Here is a 17,652-nt window from a genome sequence, read left to right on the forward strand (position 1 = left end):
ATAAACCTCTATTATAAGCAGCAGATTGTTTTCACTGTCTCTCAATGGTCAAGCGGATGAGGAGTGTGTGTGTGTGTGTGTATGTGTGTGTGTGTGTGTATGTGTGTGTGTGTGTGTGTGTGTGTGTGTGTGTGTGTGTGTGTGTGTGTTATAGTGGCTGTAATCTCATCCCAGGATATCGGAGGCTGTATGTTCAGATTATCACAGAGCTAATCTAACAAACCCGGCCGTCAGATTTCATTTGGACTGACGAAGAGATGGAGAGAAGGAGAGACTGACTGACGGAGAGATGGAGAGATGGAGAGAATGAGAGATGGAGAGAAGGACTGACGGAGAGATGGAGAGAATGAGAGAATGAGAGATGGAGAGATGGAGAGAAGGAGAGATGGACTGACGGAGAGATGGAGAGATGGAGAGAAGGACTGACGGAGAGATGGAGAGAAGGACTGACGGAGAGATGGAGAGATGGAGAGAAGGAGAGATGGACTGACGGAGAGATGGAGAGAAGGACTGACGGAGAGATGGAGAGATGGAGAGAAGGAGAGATGGACTGACGGATAGATGGATAGAAGGAGAGAATGAGAGAATGAGAGATGGAGAGAAGGAGAGATGGACTGATGGAGAGATGGAGAGAATGAGAGAATGAGAGATGGACTGACAGAGAGAAGGAGAGATGGACTGATGGAGAGATGGAGAGAAGGAGAGATGGAGAGAAGGAGAGATGGACTGATGGAGAGATGGACTGACGGAGAGATGGAGAGAAGGAGAGATGGACTGATGGAGAGATGGACTGATGGAGAGATGGAGAGAAGGAGAGATGGACTGATGGAGAGATGGACTGATGGAGAGATGGAGAGAAGGAGAGATGGAGAGAAGGAGAGATGGACTGATGGAGAGATGGACTGACGGAGAGATGGAGAGAAGGAGAGATGGACTGACGGAGAGATGGAGAGAAGGACTGACGGAGAGATGGAGAGAAGGAGAGATGGACTGACGGAGAGATGGAGAGAAGGACTGACGGAGAGATGGAGAGAAGGAGAGATGGAGAGAAGGAGAGATGGACTGACGGAGAGATGAAGAGAAGGACTGACGGAGAGATGGAGAGAAGGAGAGATGGAGAGAAGGACTGACGGAGAGATGGAGAGAAGGACTGACGGAGAGATGGAGAGAAGGAGAGATGGAGAGAAGGAGAGATGGACTGACGGAGAGAAGGAGAGATGGACTGACGGAGAGATGGAGAGAAGGACTGACGGAGAGATGGACTGACAGAGAGATGGAGAGAAGGAGAGATGGACTGACGGAGAGATGGAGAGAAGGACTGACAGAGAGATGGAGAGAAGGACTGACGGAGAGATGGAGAGAAGGACTGACGGAGAGATAGAGAGATGTACTGACGGAGAGAAGGACTGATGGAGAGAATGACTGACGGAGAGATGGAGAGATAGACTGACGGAGAGATGGAGAGAAGGACTGACGGAGAGATGGAGAGATGGACTGACGGAGAGATGAGAGAAGGACTGACGGAGAGATGGAGAGAAGGACTGACGGAGAGATGGAGAGATAGACTGACGGAGAGATGGAGAGATGGACTGACGGAGAGATGGAGAGAAGGACTGACGGAGAGATGGAGAGATGGACTGATGGAGAGATGGACTGACGGAGAGATGGAGAGAAGGACTGACGGAGAGATGGAGAGATAGACTGACGGAGAGATGGAGAGAAGGACTGACGGAGAGATGGAGAGATAGACTGACGGAGAGATGGAGAGAAGGACTGACGGAGAGATGGAGAGAAGGACTGACGGAGAGATGGAGAGATGGACTGATGGAGAGATGGACTGACGGAGAGATGGAGAGAAGGACTGACGGAGAGATGGAGAGAGACTGACGGAGAGATGGACTGACGGAGAGATGGAGAGAAGGACTGACGGAGAGATGGAGAGAAGGACTGACGGAGAGATGGAGAGATAGACTGACAGAGAGATGGACTGACGGAGAGATGGAGAGAAGGACTGACGGAGAGATGGAGAGAGACTGACAGAGAGATGGAGAGATGGACTGATGGAGAGATGGACTGACGGAGAGATGGAGAGAAGGACTGACGGAGAGATGGAGAGAAGGACTGACGGAGAGATGGAGAGAGACTGACGGAGAGATGGACTGACGGAGAGATGGAGAGATGGACTGACGGAGAGATGGAGAGAAGGACTGACGGAGAGATGGAGAGAGACTGACGGAGAGATGGACTGACGGAGAGATGGAGAGAAGGACTGACGGAGAGATGGAGAGATAGACTGACGGAGAGATGGACTGACGGAGAGATGGAGAGATGGACTGACGGAGAGATGGAGAGAAGGACTGACGGAGAGATGGAGAGAAGGACTGACGGAGAGATGAAGAGATGGACTGACGGAGAGATGGAAAGAAGGACTGACGGAGAGATGGAGAGAAGGACTGACGGAGAGATGGAGAGAAGGACTGACGGAGAGATGGAGAGAAGGACTGACGGAGAGATGGAGAGATGGACTGACGGAGAGATGGAGGGCCTCGGTTCACTCGTACAGACAGAAACTGATGAAACAATGACAGGATCTGCGGGCAGAAAGGCAGAACTGAGTGTTGAATCGCTTAAAAAAACTAACTCTTTTATCCACAGAATGTTGTGGCTGTAAATGAGGTGTCCTCGCAGAGGGAATCACACCCTCACACACACACACACACACACACACACACACACACCGTCCCGTGGCGGCTGCCTTTGATTCACACAGAACAAACCCACAGGAAGAGGCTCTTTCATTGCTCTGGGGATTTCATGGAGATTTCAATTAAGTTAATTTAGGTATCGACTTCGCCTTGGATTTTTTTCCTAAAATTCTTTATGTAAATAATAATAATAATAATAATAATGTGAATTGCATGGCTCAGATAATTTGTTTGTTAGCACATTAGCTGTGTTCTGAGTGGTTGTTAGCACCATTATACCGTTTGAATCTTGAATTTAATTTAGTTACTAAAATGCCTAAAAACTGAAACGAAAAAATAAAATAAAAAAATCCTTTTAAAATTAAAATGAAATAATAAAAACTATAACAGTATCTCAATTAATTAGGGCCCTATGATCTCCAGGATGCGGAAAGGAATCCAGTCATAAAAACAGTAAAACATGGATATATATCACATATGTCACTATATGGATACATGAACGCATGAACTTCATCTCCAGAGTCATCAGCACGTTAACGTTTCACTTGAGAAAAACTGTCGTCATATCGAACACACAGAAACTCAAAGCTCTTCATGGCAAGAGCTTAACTTGAAGAAATTGAGACTGTTGTTCTGTAGAATTTAGCGACGTCTCAAATTAATAATAATACTAACACTAATAATAAATGTTATTAAAACTTATTAAAACTTAAAACAGTATATATTCATTATAATATTCAAATATTATTCATTATTTTAAGGAACAAACACAGTTTCATAGAAATGTAAATTGAAAAGTATTTTCAATTGTTGTTTTTAATAATTCAATTATTTAGACATGCTTTTTGATTAATAAAATGTAATTAAACCATAGGAATCCAGAAGAAAACACAGAATTTGGTTTAAAATAAAACGAAATTAGAAAAAAAAAAAGTACTTTTTTTTTCAAAGGGCCAATTTTTGTTAAACTTTTAATACATTGATGTTAAGTTGTATAAGTTTCATAATTTAAGTTAATTAGATATGCTTTTTGATTGAAAAAAATGGCAATTTAAGTAAATAAAATCATAATCCAGGAAAATTTAAATTAAAAAAACAAAACAGAATTTGGATAAACATAAAATGGAATTTGTGAAAAAATAAAATACAAAGTATCTTATAGGGCCCTAAACGATACTAAAATATTATTTGTGGCGAGTTTCTTTTTTTCTCCATCAGGTTAAAATCCCTGACAGATGTCATGAAAGGCATCAAATGAAGTATTAATTAGCTTTGATCAAATCCCCCACAGTATGAGCAAGAGAAGTATTGATGAATGGCATTATGATCAAACCAGAAAAGCCCAGACACTTTAATGACTGTTGCGGTGACAATAACGGAATTGAGGTTGAAAGAGACGCTTGGTTAATTCGTCCTATTTAGGATGTGTGATCTGGACAGAAAGTGATGAGCGCAGTGGAAACGATGATTGTGTGTGAGAACAAACAGCCGAGCGCCGTCAAACGCTTTCCTTCCTCTGTTTGACATTTTCAAGTGGGCGGCACTTGAGGTTACGAGACGCGGTGTGGAACAAAACACATCGAAACACTTCACAATCTCTCCAGCGCTCTCAGAACTCAATAATTACTCGATTACTAGCGTAAACATCACTCTAACATTACACTTCTATTTCCATACATTAAAAAGTATATTAAAAAAGCAATTCATAAAGACTTGAATCTATGATGAGCATGTCTTTAATTAATTAATTTATCTGTTTTATTGCTTATTAATATCTGAAAAACTTTATTTGCGAAACTAAAGTCAAGTGGTGCAACCAACAGACATGCAGAAACATGCAGAAAAGAAAGAAAATGGTACAACATGCTGAACCTCTAAACAACACCTTAGCAACGCCCTGGCAACAGCCTATAGCATCACGCCGCAAGTTTTGCATGGGAAAGTATAACATATTTCCTTCAGAAAATGTACAAATCTAGTTATCTTTGAGGGGGAAAGCAGCGTGTACAGCGTTGATTATGTACGGCAGTGTGTGTGTGTGTGTGTGCGCGTGTGTGCACGCATGTGTGTGCGTGTGTGCATGTATATGCGTGTATGTGTGTGCATGTGTGTGTGTGCATGTATGTGTGTGCATATATGTGTGTGTGTGCGTGTGTGTGTGTGTGTGTGCGTGTGTGGGGGGGGGGGTTAATACACCACTGCATTTTGATTGATGTGGAAGTGCTTCCACTATGCAGATAAGCATGCACCAGAATCCTCATATTAATTTGAAATTATTGTAATTGCCGCAGAGCTGTTGTACTGTTCCTCCCCCCATTCCCATCACACACAGCCCGCTCTGTCCTCACACACACACACACGCACACACACACACGCACACACACACACACACTATATTCAGATTCTCATTCTCTCTCTCTCTCTCTCTCTCTCTCTCTCCCTCTGTCTCTCTCTCTCTCTCTCTCTCTCTCTCTCTCTCAGGTCAGAGCCGGTCACGTCAGCCTATCAGATTCACTGAAAGGTTAAAGGTCAGGAAAGGTGTGTGTGCACGAGGTCAAGCGTCCGCATCACTGAAGCCCCAGCGTGAGGCGAGAGTGTGAGAAGTGCTGCAGTGGAGGTGTGTGTGTCGCAGCAGGGGATTGTGGGATAGCAGAGGATGAAGGTTTGAATGGCCACATCACTGGGCTCCAGGCCTCAAAGTCAACATCAGATCAAAACGTTGATCCAGCTCTTATTTATACTTCATTTTGGAAAAAAGTTTTTGAATATATTTTTCAAGATAGCAAATATATATATATATTAGGGATGGGACGATTACCGGTTTCACTATAAACCACGATAAAATGCACTGACGGTTAGTAATATCGTTTAAAATTTAATTATCATTAAAACCGTGTTTGATTATCGCGATTTTAGATCCTGTTCAGCCAGCAACAGTCTGATGCAGGCGCAGCGCGCAATGTTGTTGTTTTTTTTTATTCAAGAAGGAATTGCGGAAGGCAGTGACCGTGCTCGGGAGATTTTTCTGCCTTTTAAGAGAACCAATTCTGAGGTGTGGTCATATTTTGGCTTTAACAAAAATCCTGAGGGAAACTTAATCGAGGATGGTCACCCTGTCAGCTCTAACATGCACAAGAAAGTAGCCGAGTCGTCTTGTGTGACCATTACCCACTGTTGTATAGCGAACGCAAGGCAAGTTAACTTTGACCTCAATACCAAAACTACTAGGAAATAATTGGGCATAAAATGTTGTTTTAAGTTGAACTATTTTATATCAATCACTTGAAATAAACGTGAAGCTTCCGCAAAGAAAAGTTCGCAGCAAGTGCCTTTGAGCCAAAGACGAACGAACAAGTTCAAACAAGACTATGTGACATTTAAGGGATAATAATTTATATTCATTATACACTTATTACACCGATTTTTTTTAGCACATAATTACGGGGACATTGAATTGAGATTAATGTTTTAAATCTTACCTGTTTATAAATCCATTACAGCGTACAAAACAATCGTTCAGACAAGATGATCATCACAACAATATTATCAAACTCTGTAAACAATAAATCAACTCTGATTTAATTTTAAAATACAATTAAAAACGGAGACGCAAGACGGCAAGTTGTATTTGAATGAAACGAGAGAGCGCGTCCATTGTGATCATGGTGTAACGTCTGTCAGAGAGTTTGAATACTAACGTTACCCAGATACAAGACAGTGCAAATGAACTGTTAGTTCCACGAGACTTTTATAGATGTTTTCTCTCAGTTAAGCGCACACTTCACATACATGTCAAAGAGCGAATGTTAAAAGGGAAAATAAAACACTCTAAAACACGCTACAAATCAAAGTGGAAGTAAACACATTATAATAAAACAACGGTCAGCTGTAGAGCGGCCATCTTCCTCTTTGCGCGAGCAATCTCACTCTCACTGTGTGCGTGCGCGCTCACATAAAACCAGCATGCATACAATAACGTACGCCATAGAAGAAGTTATCTTAAAGGCACATCAACATTCATGTCATGAACACTACTTAACACTAGGCGGCCGTTACAATGGATGTGCGCGGTGTTATAATGCATTGCTATTGACGACGTCATTATAAGGAAGGAAATACCACATAATAGAATCTTGCTTTAAAAAGTGCATAGAGCTGCTTGTTTTATTTGTTGTTTGTTGATTTTCAAATATTAAACTTCTTGAAATGTCTTCAGTGTGATCATCAACTCTTTTTGAAAAACTTTCATCTCGTTTTAACAAAACTTTAATTTAATACTTTATATACAGTGTGCATATATATATACACACACACATACATATTAAATTATCATTCAAAAATAAATTCATAAAAATACAGTTTAATTAGGTTTAATCATTTCATTAAAAACATCATAGAAAATATGTATTCTAGACATTGTATTTCTGAATTTCATTTTTAATATTTTTAATAAATTAAGACATCCAGACACACACACCTATTACGTATGAAAGCTTGTTTCCGCCACGAAATAACAAAATACAAAACGTAATTCCAAATTATCTCGCAATTGTGAGTTTATATTCCTGTACAATCAGCCATGTATAGCATGATCAGGATCAGCTCTTTACACACAACACCTTTAGATCCGCAGTAAAATCACTCACTTCAAATTAAAGCATTCATTTCAGCCGCACACACACGTGTGTGACACACACACACACACTGAGTCGGATTCTTTCCCCAGATACGCAGATCTATCACATGTTGTGTATTTCCGTGAGTTGTGTTGTCGTCTCGTCACACACACCTGACGAGCTCTTCTACAGGAGCGTCACACACACACCAGAGCTGGGCGAGCTACTCCACAAAACCAATTCATTACCAGATACTAATTACACCTCAACAGTGTAAATAGATTACTGGACTAATTACTCTCTCTAAAACTATTGCATTACTACTAAACCCCACATCAAGCTCGAGCAGTCGCACAACACAAGGATTGACATATATAATAATGCATTGCATAGCCTACATTATTCTTGAGACGGAGAACGTTACATTAAAAACATAACATTGAAAAAATGTAACATTAGATGTTAAATTTGAATGTTAAAATCCACTATTGTTTTATTTAGAATTGTTCTATATAGTCTATAATGCAGTATTTAATGCTGAAGCATCAGAAGTAACTGTTATTAAAAAATTAAATTAAATTAATTACTAATGCATTACATCCAACATCAAAACCTATAATGTGTGCCTGTCATTGTGAAAAAGTACACTTTAAAAAGAGTACTTATTATGAAATTAATATTATTTAAAAGAATAGACTTGAGTACGAACTGAATGAAATGTTTTAAGACACTTAATTGCATGTTAATTGCCATTAAATGAAAATGTATTCGATTAAATTTATATGAAATGCAATTATTTAAAGAATTAGTTGTGTTTTTAACTAGGACTATATTTCATAATTACTTTTATTGTCTTTGACATATGGCTAAAGTGTACAGTGTGATAAACTAAAATATACTTTTAATGGCATTAGTCTATTGAAACTTGTCATGTATTTAAATATTACGCATTAATGATGAAATTGCAATTTAGTGCATCTAAAATATATTAACTTTAAATGTAACACTACAGTAAAAATGATAATCAAGTTCTTAGCATGTGCGTTAGTCCGTCAACACATCAAAGTGTGTGTGCTTCTTTAGAGCATGATGACAAAAAATTAATAAAACATAATGATTTAAAATGGCCTTTAAAGTAAAACTTTTAATTTAACATTATTACAAGTTCACTTTTTAAAAGTCTACTTAAGTACGTTAAGAAACAGTCATGAAAGAGGACTATTTAATACACTAAAGTGGCCTTTTATATTAACATTATTATTTATAGTATTAATATATTAATATATTAGCATTAATATATTACCTGCAGGTAGTTTTTGTAAATATACTTTAGATACTAAGATTTGAAGTTCACTACAAGTGCACATTCAACACAAGCACACTTCTTTTCCCAAGGCATTTTAAATCTGAATCTAAGATGCTTTTAAATCAAAGGAGACAATCCCAGAATGCACTGCATGACAGTCGAAGTAATGCGAAATAATGCGGAGAATCACTAAAATAGCTGAAAATAATAAAACAAAACAACTATTTGTGGTTGCCTCATGTTTCCTGACGATAATAACCTCCAGAAGTGTGAAATTCATGATGTGTGTGTCAGGCTGACTGCAATGTAGCTAGTGCATGTGACCCGTGGTGCATTCTGGGAGGGATGGGTCGGTCAGGACATCTGCTGATAATAAGGTCCAGCGACAGTAAACGCAGGCCTCTCTGCAACAAGCCTTTAAAATACCTGTAAAACACTTTAAACACGCCTTTTAAAGCGTTCACAAGCCCCTCGCTCCCCGTAACGGCTCTGTTGCACTTCCTGACATGAAAATTTAAACAAGCACTTACAGCCGGAGCCGGTGCGGATATTGGGTTTCTGAAAGACAGCCCTGCTGACGGATTCTGGGGGATTTTTCTCATCACTGCATCAGAATACATTCAGAGAGTCTGTAAATGTGTAAACAATTTCAAGTTTCCAATTATATTCCACTATATTCATATCCATATACACGTTTTGAGCCTGTGAATATTTATTTATTTTTTGGTCAGCAATCCATTACAGTATAAATTGCATTACTATCAACATAAACTTTATTTGTCTTTTGTGTTTTGAAAACTAGTACCACAGTCAATTATGAATTGTAAATTAAAAATGTGACCAAATTTCATCATGACCAGATATCATGATCCACTGAACTGTGTCAAAGAATCAAAATGACACATAATCGCTTTCCTGCCAAATATCTGTGACATTTTAGTATCATCAACATACTATTATAGTTTTTGTTCAGATTTTGAATTATTTTTTTTATTTTAATTTTAGTTTTAGTTCAAGTTTTGGTAATTGTTGTTTTTGTTTTTAATTAAATGTACACAGATTTTATTTAGTTTATTTAGTTTTAGTTATTTTAGTACTTCAACTTAAAGTAAACAAAAATGAAAAATATTGCCTTGGAAACTAACTATATTTTATTTTATTGGAGTTAATGTTTATTTTTATTTAAAGTAATGCATTTTTTTTAAAAATGGTTTTAGTTTTAGTTAACTATAATAACCCTGTCAAAAATGTTGGGGATATTTTGGGGATATTTAATTTTATTCTATCAATCAATAAATTCCACTAGAAACAAACTCTGTTGTATTATTTTATTTAATACTGTGAAGCTGCTTTGATACAATCTGTATTGTGAAAAGCGCTATACAAATATACTTGAAATATCCATGCATTTAAAGTCAATGTTTTGTTAAATTCAGTTTATTTTCTGAATTTACTTATGAATATCAACTGATCAGATAAATTTGTTTTTGGTGTAAATATTTTATATACATTTTATATGCATTAATCACTAAAAGATGTTCAGTCTTAGAATTAGTTCATTGATTAATCAGTCAATTTCAGATTAGATTGATAAAAAAAATAAAATAAAATAAAAATCCAAAATGTCATTTTACAGCACATAATTTGAGAGATATTAAACACGCTTGAATGTGTGCTGCAGTGTGTTTAGCGTGTCTGTGAAGAGCTCAAACACACACAGAGCGGGTTAAATACACACAGATACGAGGTGTGAACGCGTGTTCAGAAACCTCAGCCCTGCTATTTCCTTATTTATTTATTTCTGATAGTTAGTTCCCGCAGAGCTCGCAAAATTAATGTCAGCCGGCAGAAAATAGACACCGAAAGCTAAAATTCAGCACTTTCTGCCCACAGAAGTTATTTGTCAAGCTAACAAGGAGTCGAAGAGGCGCACTGTTCCTGCGGCCCGGGGAAATATATGCCACCGGATCTACTGCGAGAATAAAGGAATAAAAGAGAGAAGGTTATGGGTGCCAGTTCTGTCACACACACACTCATCCTCACAGTCTGAAGGAGACGACGAGATCAACTGACCAGACGAGTGAGATTAGACCAGCCAGTAAACACACAGTCTCACTGATGCTCCCTCGGGACTGAACACACGTTTAATCAGTTTATGAAGAAGTTCACACTGTAAAAAATATTATCAATAAAACATGACATGTTTTTACATTGCTTTTACAAATTATGCAATTTTCTACTTTTTTTATAAGTTAAATGAGATTCAACTATTTTTTTTAAGTCAGTTTAATATAATTTAAGTTGAAAAGACTTATCCAGCCAAGTTGATTGTACTTAATTTAAGGCTGCATGTAATATTTGTACTTGTTAGTTTCATACATTTTTTAAAAATTATTCTAAATAAACATTTAGAAACTATTTAATAATTTAATAATATAAATAATTCCAAATTTAAATAAACTTTTTTAGTCTAAATATGTCATGTGGTGTAACCAAGTAAAAAAAATAAATAAATAAATAATAAAAAAAAAAAATATATATATATATATATATATATATATATATTATTGGATGTATGCTTTACGTTAAAAAGTATTCTTTTGATAAATATCATGAATTTTTTAATCATAAATATTGTGACATTTTTCTTGGGGTTTTCCACTTGACAGCCTGAAATAAATTTGTCATGTCATAAAAAGGCCAAATTAACTGATATTTTAGAGACTTAATGATCTTGACACATTGTTCCTAGAATTTTGTGCTTTTCTCACCATATGACAATAAAATATCTTCCTGCATGTTGGTTCTTCCACACACTGACTGAATAAAATGTTAAAACAAACTTTTTTTCCATATAAATTAACGACATCCATCAACGTGTCTATCTATTTATGTATCTATAAAAAGGGCGGGAAAAAAGATACTGACCCCAAAACAAGTCTTTCTCTATTGCTATTGAACAGTGTGTATTAGGGTTCAATTAAACACCAGACGTAAAACACTACAGAGAGAGAGAGAGAGAGAGAGAGAGAGAGAGAGATGGAGAGATGGAGAGAGAGAGAGAGAGAGATGGAGAGAGAGAGAGAGAGAGAGATGGAGAGATGGAGAGAGAGAGAGAGAGAGAGAGATGGAGAGAGAGAGAGAGAGAGAGAGATGGAGAGAGAGATGGAGAGAGAGAGAGAGAGAGAGAGAGAGAGAGAGATGGAGAGAGAGATATGCTACAGGCTACAGGAAGACTGCTGCGTTTTGGTGGAAATTATGCGCTTTGATCAGTGAAATCCTACAAAAACAGCATTAATAATCTCATAAATATAAAGGCACAGCATGAAGAGATGTGTAAACGTCCTAAAACCCACAGCACAGTGCGGTCTCCCAGGCCTGAGCCGAGCCGGAGCTCAGCCGGATGAGAGCAGGACAGGACCGCTTCTCCTTGAGTCTGCCTGTATTTTTATCCACACGAGTGTCTTCAGGAGGAGCTGCTAAATATAACTCATATCCTTACTGGCTTTAGTTACATTCAACATACACACACACACACACATTTAGACAGCGGAGGGATGAGGAGAGAGAAGGGATTTGGCATGCAGTTGTAAAATCAAGAACCAAAAACAAAATCACTTTTCACAATCGCGGTGCAACAACAACAACATCCCAGCGATGACTAAAGAAAGTGTATCCGTACGAAGATAAGACAAACAGGCGTGTGTTTCCTGAGCCCTGGTCATGACCTCACCTGTGTTTCACTGCAGCGGATATATGCGGTTTAATGCTGGAGAATCAACGCAGAACATCAATAATGTCCTATCAGATTCACCCTCAGCGAACTAGAACAAGCCCACGCACACACACACACACACACACACACACACACACGCACGCGCACACGCACACACACGCACACGCACACGCACACGCACACGCACACACACTCACGCACACACACGCACACACACACATACACACACGCACACACACACACACACACACACGCACACACACACACACGCACACACACGCACACACACACACTAGATGCACTAGATACACGCACACAGTATGATAATCGTCTCAGAAAACATCACGGTTTAACGGTATACAGTATTAAACAATCATTATTATTAAAACAATATTAAAACAAACTTTTTTAATGATTTTTTTTTGCAGTATGAGTCTTCCTTTTGAAAAAAATAAAAATAAAAATAAAGTTGCACATCTCCTATTTGAACAAACATGTCTAATAAAATCTTAACTTATTTTTATTCTTAATTTATTAATTGTTATTTAAGATAATAATAAGATAATAGAGTCTTATGTATTTTATTTCTTCAGAAATTCTGGGTTGTCTGATATAATTTGTCTGGATTCTATGATATTATTGAAAATGCAATCAGATGAAATGTAACAACTTTTGTGCACAACAGAAGTTTACTAAATTAAAACAGACAAAAAACTATATTATTTCTTAAATAATGTTTAAATAAACTTTATTAATGTTGTTGTTATAACTTTAAGTTGGCTACATTCTATTGTACAATAGTAATATATTTCTTTAAGCTAAACCGAACTTTTATTTTGACAGGATGTACTAAACTCCTATGAGTTTCAGCCAGAGTGTGTTTGACGATGAATAAATAAAATTATGAAATACTCATATAGCGATCTGATTTATTGCACAGCTATATTTTAGATTTATTCATCCATCTATCAAATCGCGCATGTTACGTGACATCTGCGTGATATTGTAAATTCCCTCAGCAACATGGAAAAATACGGCCTTAAGTTATAATATGAAACTTAAATATTATAATATGATATATATGAAACTTTATCCGCAGGCAGGGATGGTGTTCGCGGATATGGGAGAACATGTTCGACGTGTTTCCTCCTTTTGCAGCCACTCTTCATCCACATTTCTGGACACAACTGGAGATCCTTCTTCAAGGAAAACCCTGCGTTCGTTTTTCACATATGCGCAGGTGAGATCTGATCTGGTTTCTTTTTTTTTAAATCCGTGGATAAGCAAATGTTCACGATATGATAATCGTACATGTCAATATCGTGATAAACCGCCATACCGGTATACTGTAACACACACACACTCGCACTCACACACACTCATAGGTTTTTCTAGTAAAGTACCATAACTTAACCTAATCTTTCAAATAAACCTTCAGAAATCATATTCAGCAGCAGATTTAAAGCAAAACCAGCTTTGGCCAGTTTCTGGACCTCAGTGTTTCACAGGAGTTATTATATGAGGCAGGACAGTTTGTGGTAGCCGCTCGATTTACTGTATGTTGGGAAAACCAGTGACAAGATCAATAACACTCCGTTACACACCTGAAAACAAACCATTCACACACACACACACACACACACACACACTGAACAAACTCACAGACGTCACACTGTGACCGTCAACAAACCTCCAGACATCAGAAAATAACCTTCCTTTATTTCCACCACGCCTGCTAGTCAGTAATGACCGTCTCATGCTAAATAAACGATATTTAAATACATAAGCTACTGTATATGAGAATATGACTGCGAGAGAGTAAAGCACGTCATCACAAGGGTTTTCATTGACAACCACAAACAAACGATAATGCACTATTTAAATAACCAAACATGGAAATACTCATTACAAAGTTATAATTGGAATACTACTTATTAAAACCACATAAATTAATATAGAAATATGCACAATATGTTTAATATCGGTTCTGTACTCCTTTGTGTATTATCATGTATAATTTAATTATGAATCAAGTTTCAAGTAAAATGTATTTTACGTCACTTTTGTTCTTTTTAAACAACACAATGTTAAATTTCTGAACTGCAGAAAAGATTTTGTTTAAATATCACATATAGAAAAACCCACTATTATTATACTAGTATATTTGTATAAATATACTATTGTATTCATAAATAGGGAGTGACAATTTTCATCTCGTCAGAATGAAAATCTTTGCTCTTACCTCAGACTGCAGGGGCAAAGGGCAGGGGTCAGAGGTCGTATCACAGGTGTAGAAACTTTCGTGATGTCCTTCCATGATGAACAATATATGCAAAAGAAAGAGAGATAACAAAAAATAATTACTATAATTCTATAAAATAGAACGGTCCCTCGACCCAGTTCACTTCACACACACCATTCATTCTGCTCTGTAATCACTGCGGGACAGGCTGGTGAACTTTGACCTCACACCACTGTACACACACCTCTGCGCGTGACATTTGTGTTTACAGCAAACTCTATTAGAGTAAAATATCTCCAGAAAGTTTAGAGAGCAAACGATAACATCTATCCTGTACATCTCTACCTCAGGATGTGAACAGCGTTTAAATGCAGTGATAACAGCTTTAAAAGAGATGCTTTAAAACGCCTTTGAACGAGCTTTAGGAGAGAGCTCACGTGCACGCGAACACGTGTTTACTTGCGCGCAGCTGAACGTCAACTTTCTTGTTTCTAAACGGCCACATCTGAAATACGTTTCTTGTGTGGAAAACAAAGGGTTAGATCTCCGTTGTGTTTCACAGAAGAATGAAATGAGTGATAAATTAATGAGAATTTCCTTTTCCTTCCCTCAAAAGTGGAAAAACTTGGCAACATTTCTGCATTATAATAATACGTTGCGTCCTGTATGTTTCGCGGCACTTTCAATTTCAAATTGAAACGTCCAGTAAGTGGCGCCAAAACCGTTCAGCGTTATTCCCAAACTAGACATGACCTCATATCACCTTGGTTGTTGTGTGTATCGCTGCAGTTCGGGTGTGGAAAGTCTGGTAAGTGGCATAAAGGTTATCTTCTCTAAATATCGTTTGAAAATAACGCACCACCTTAAAAAAAAAAATAAAAAAAAAATGCTATTTTAGCGTGCTCTCGGAAAATTCCTACATCCTGTTGTGATTACGAGCTCATCGTATTCAAATTTTGACTTGAGAGGGCGTTGATGTCCGCATTTTTTTTTTTAAACTGGGAAACTAGTATTTACGATAATTCCACAGCATAAATATTGGTGTTTTACTTCCACAGCTGGAAACTGCAGTGAATTGAGCGTGAAGGTGTGTTTTTGAAGTTTCAGAGAAATGTAGGTAGAGGGGAATTTTTCCACTGACCATGCATTGTATTTTTTTTTTTTTTTTTTTTTTCTTTATTGTGAACTATTCCTTTTTGGAATATTAACGAATTTATTATAAATGATGTGTCTGTGCACATCATTATCCATGCTTCAGTAATCTTGAATCAGAATAACTTCCCAGACATCTTCTCTGATGATGTGGGCGGGGCAACCTGTCACTCACATGAGATCCACCAATAGCAAACCACAACCATCCAATCAATTCCCCACGGACACAATCAAGCCCCGCCCACATTTGTTCTTGTTTGAGAAGCCGTTTCACTCGGATATATACGGCACAATATGGAAGAAAAGAAGAGCACAACTTATGTTTCATGCAGACTTTAACATATCAAAAGACACAGAGAGAGAAACGTTTCGAGGTGAATACACACGAATGACAAAATAGTCATTTTCTGCCTGCGCTCTTCCTTTAGGATAACAGTGGTTCAAAAGCAAAGTAAGCGCGGTAGAGTGTTGAAACAGGACATTGTGAAGCGCGTTATTGATACGAGTGGCTCAGAGCAGCTCAAGGACTTGCTTCAGTTTTCATATTCCCCTCACTGCTGTGCTCTCTGCCACAGGACATGACATCACTCGCCGGGGTCACGACCCGCACGGAGAGGGGGAGAGATGAAGACGAGGACAGAGAGGCTTGGGAAGTGGAGCTCTGTAGGTCACCTTGCCTGGCTGAGAGATCAATGTCGCTTTGACTCGCTGGTTAAAGAGAGAGAGAGCGAGAGACTGCAGTCCAGACACCTTGCCAGTAAATCACCTTGCCAGCTTCATTGAGATGCAGGTATAACACAGGATGGGCACAAGGCCAAAACACACACACACACACACACACTCGTCTATGGTCTCTTCTTTAAACTATTTCATACTTTTGCAATTAATGGGATAGTTCAGGCAAACATTACGATTCTGTAAAGCTGTTTTGGCTTTATAAGACTCATGAAAACTAGAAGAAATGGTTATTTATCAGGAAAAGGGTGAACGTCTGTTGCAGAGTGAGCACTGAAGACAGCAGTGTGCTGAAACGTTTGCTCCTGTTCATTTGGTTTTAATTCATTTTGCACTTTTTGCACAATGCTATGTATAAAATAAAAGAAATGTTTTGATAGACTTTTGTAGCCTGTGCTGAATCCTTCTTGCCCGCTTTATAAGACACTAAACACATGGGCTATGTTAATCAGCCGTGCTTTAGACATTGTGATATATTAAGGAATAGTTCATCAGAAATGGGGAAAATAACAATAAATTAAAATATATAATACAACAATAATAAATGGTAGACTTTACAATAAGGTTAACATGAACTAATAATGAACTGCACATATACAGCATTTATTAATCTCTCTTAATTTACTAATACTTTATTAAAATCTTGTTAGCATTAGTTAATGCACTGTGAACATGAACTAACAATGAACAGCTGGATTTTTATGAACTAACATAAACAAAGTTGAATAAATACTGTAACAAATAACGTTGCAACCAATGATTTTACGAACTTTGTGAAGCAGTGACTGTTCACTTTCACTGGTAAAAGAGCAGCTTGAACCTTCTACTAAATCTCTCCTTTTGTAGTTTTCACTGAGAAATAAGAATCAAATGACATGAAGCTGAGCATTGCATTGCAGATTTCAGTAACACTTTACAATAAGGTTCATTAGTGAACATTAATTAACTGCATTGGTTAACATGAGCTAAGAATGAACAATATTATAATTTATTAATCTTAAATATTAATTTCAACATTTTCTAATACTTTATTAAAATCAAAGGTTGTACTTGTTAGCATTAGTTAATGCACTGTGAACATGAACTAACAATGAACAGCTGGATTTTTATGAACTAACATTAACAAAGATTAATAAATATTGTAACAAATGTATCGCTCA

At 37.7% G+C, this 17,652-nt stretch overlaps 1 protein-coding gene across 1 annotated transcript in view; it reads right to left on the reverse strand.

Moving 5' to 3' along the window:
* The window catches only part of mafb (MAF bZIP transcription factor b), a 97,026-nt gene that overhangs the window by 71,813 nt on the left and 7,561 nt on the right, over positions 1-17,652 (reverse strand). The window contains exon 2 of the mRNA XM_084094656.1: positions 14,606-14,673. Within this exon, the coding sequence (XP_083950782.1) occupies positions 14,646-14,673 (28 nt within the window). The 3' untranslated portion in view covers positions 14,606-14,645. The remainder of the gene's footprint in view (positions 1-14,605; positions 14,674-17,652) is intronic.

The sequence above is a fragment of the Abramis brama genome (assembly GCF_963993115.1).
Source record: "Abramis brama genome assembly, chromosome: 20".
NCBI lineage: Eukaryota > Metazoa > Chordata > Actinopteri > Cypriniformes > Leuciscidae > Abramis > Abramis brama.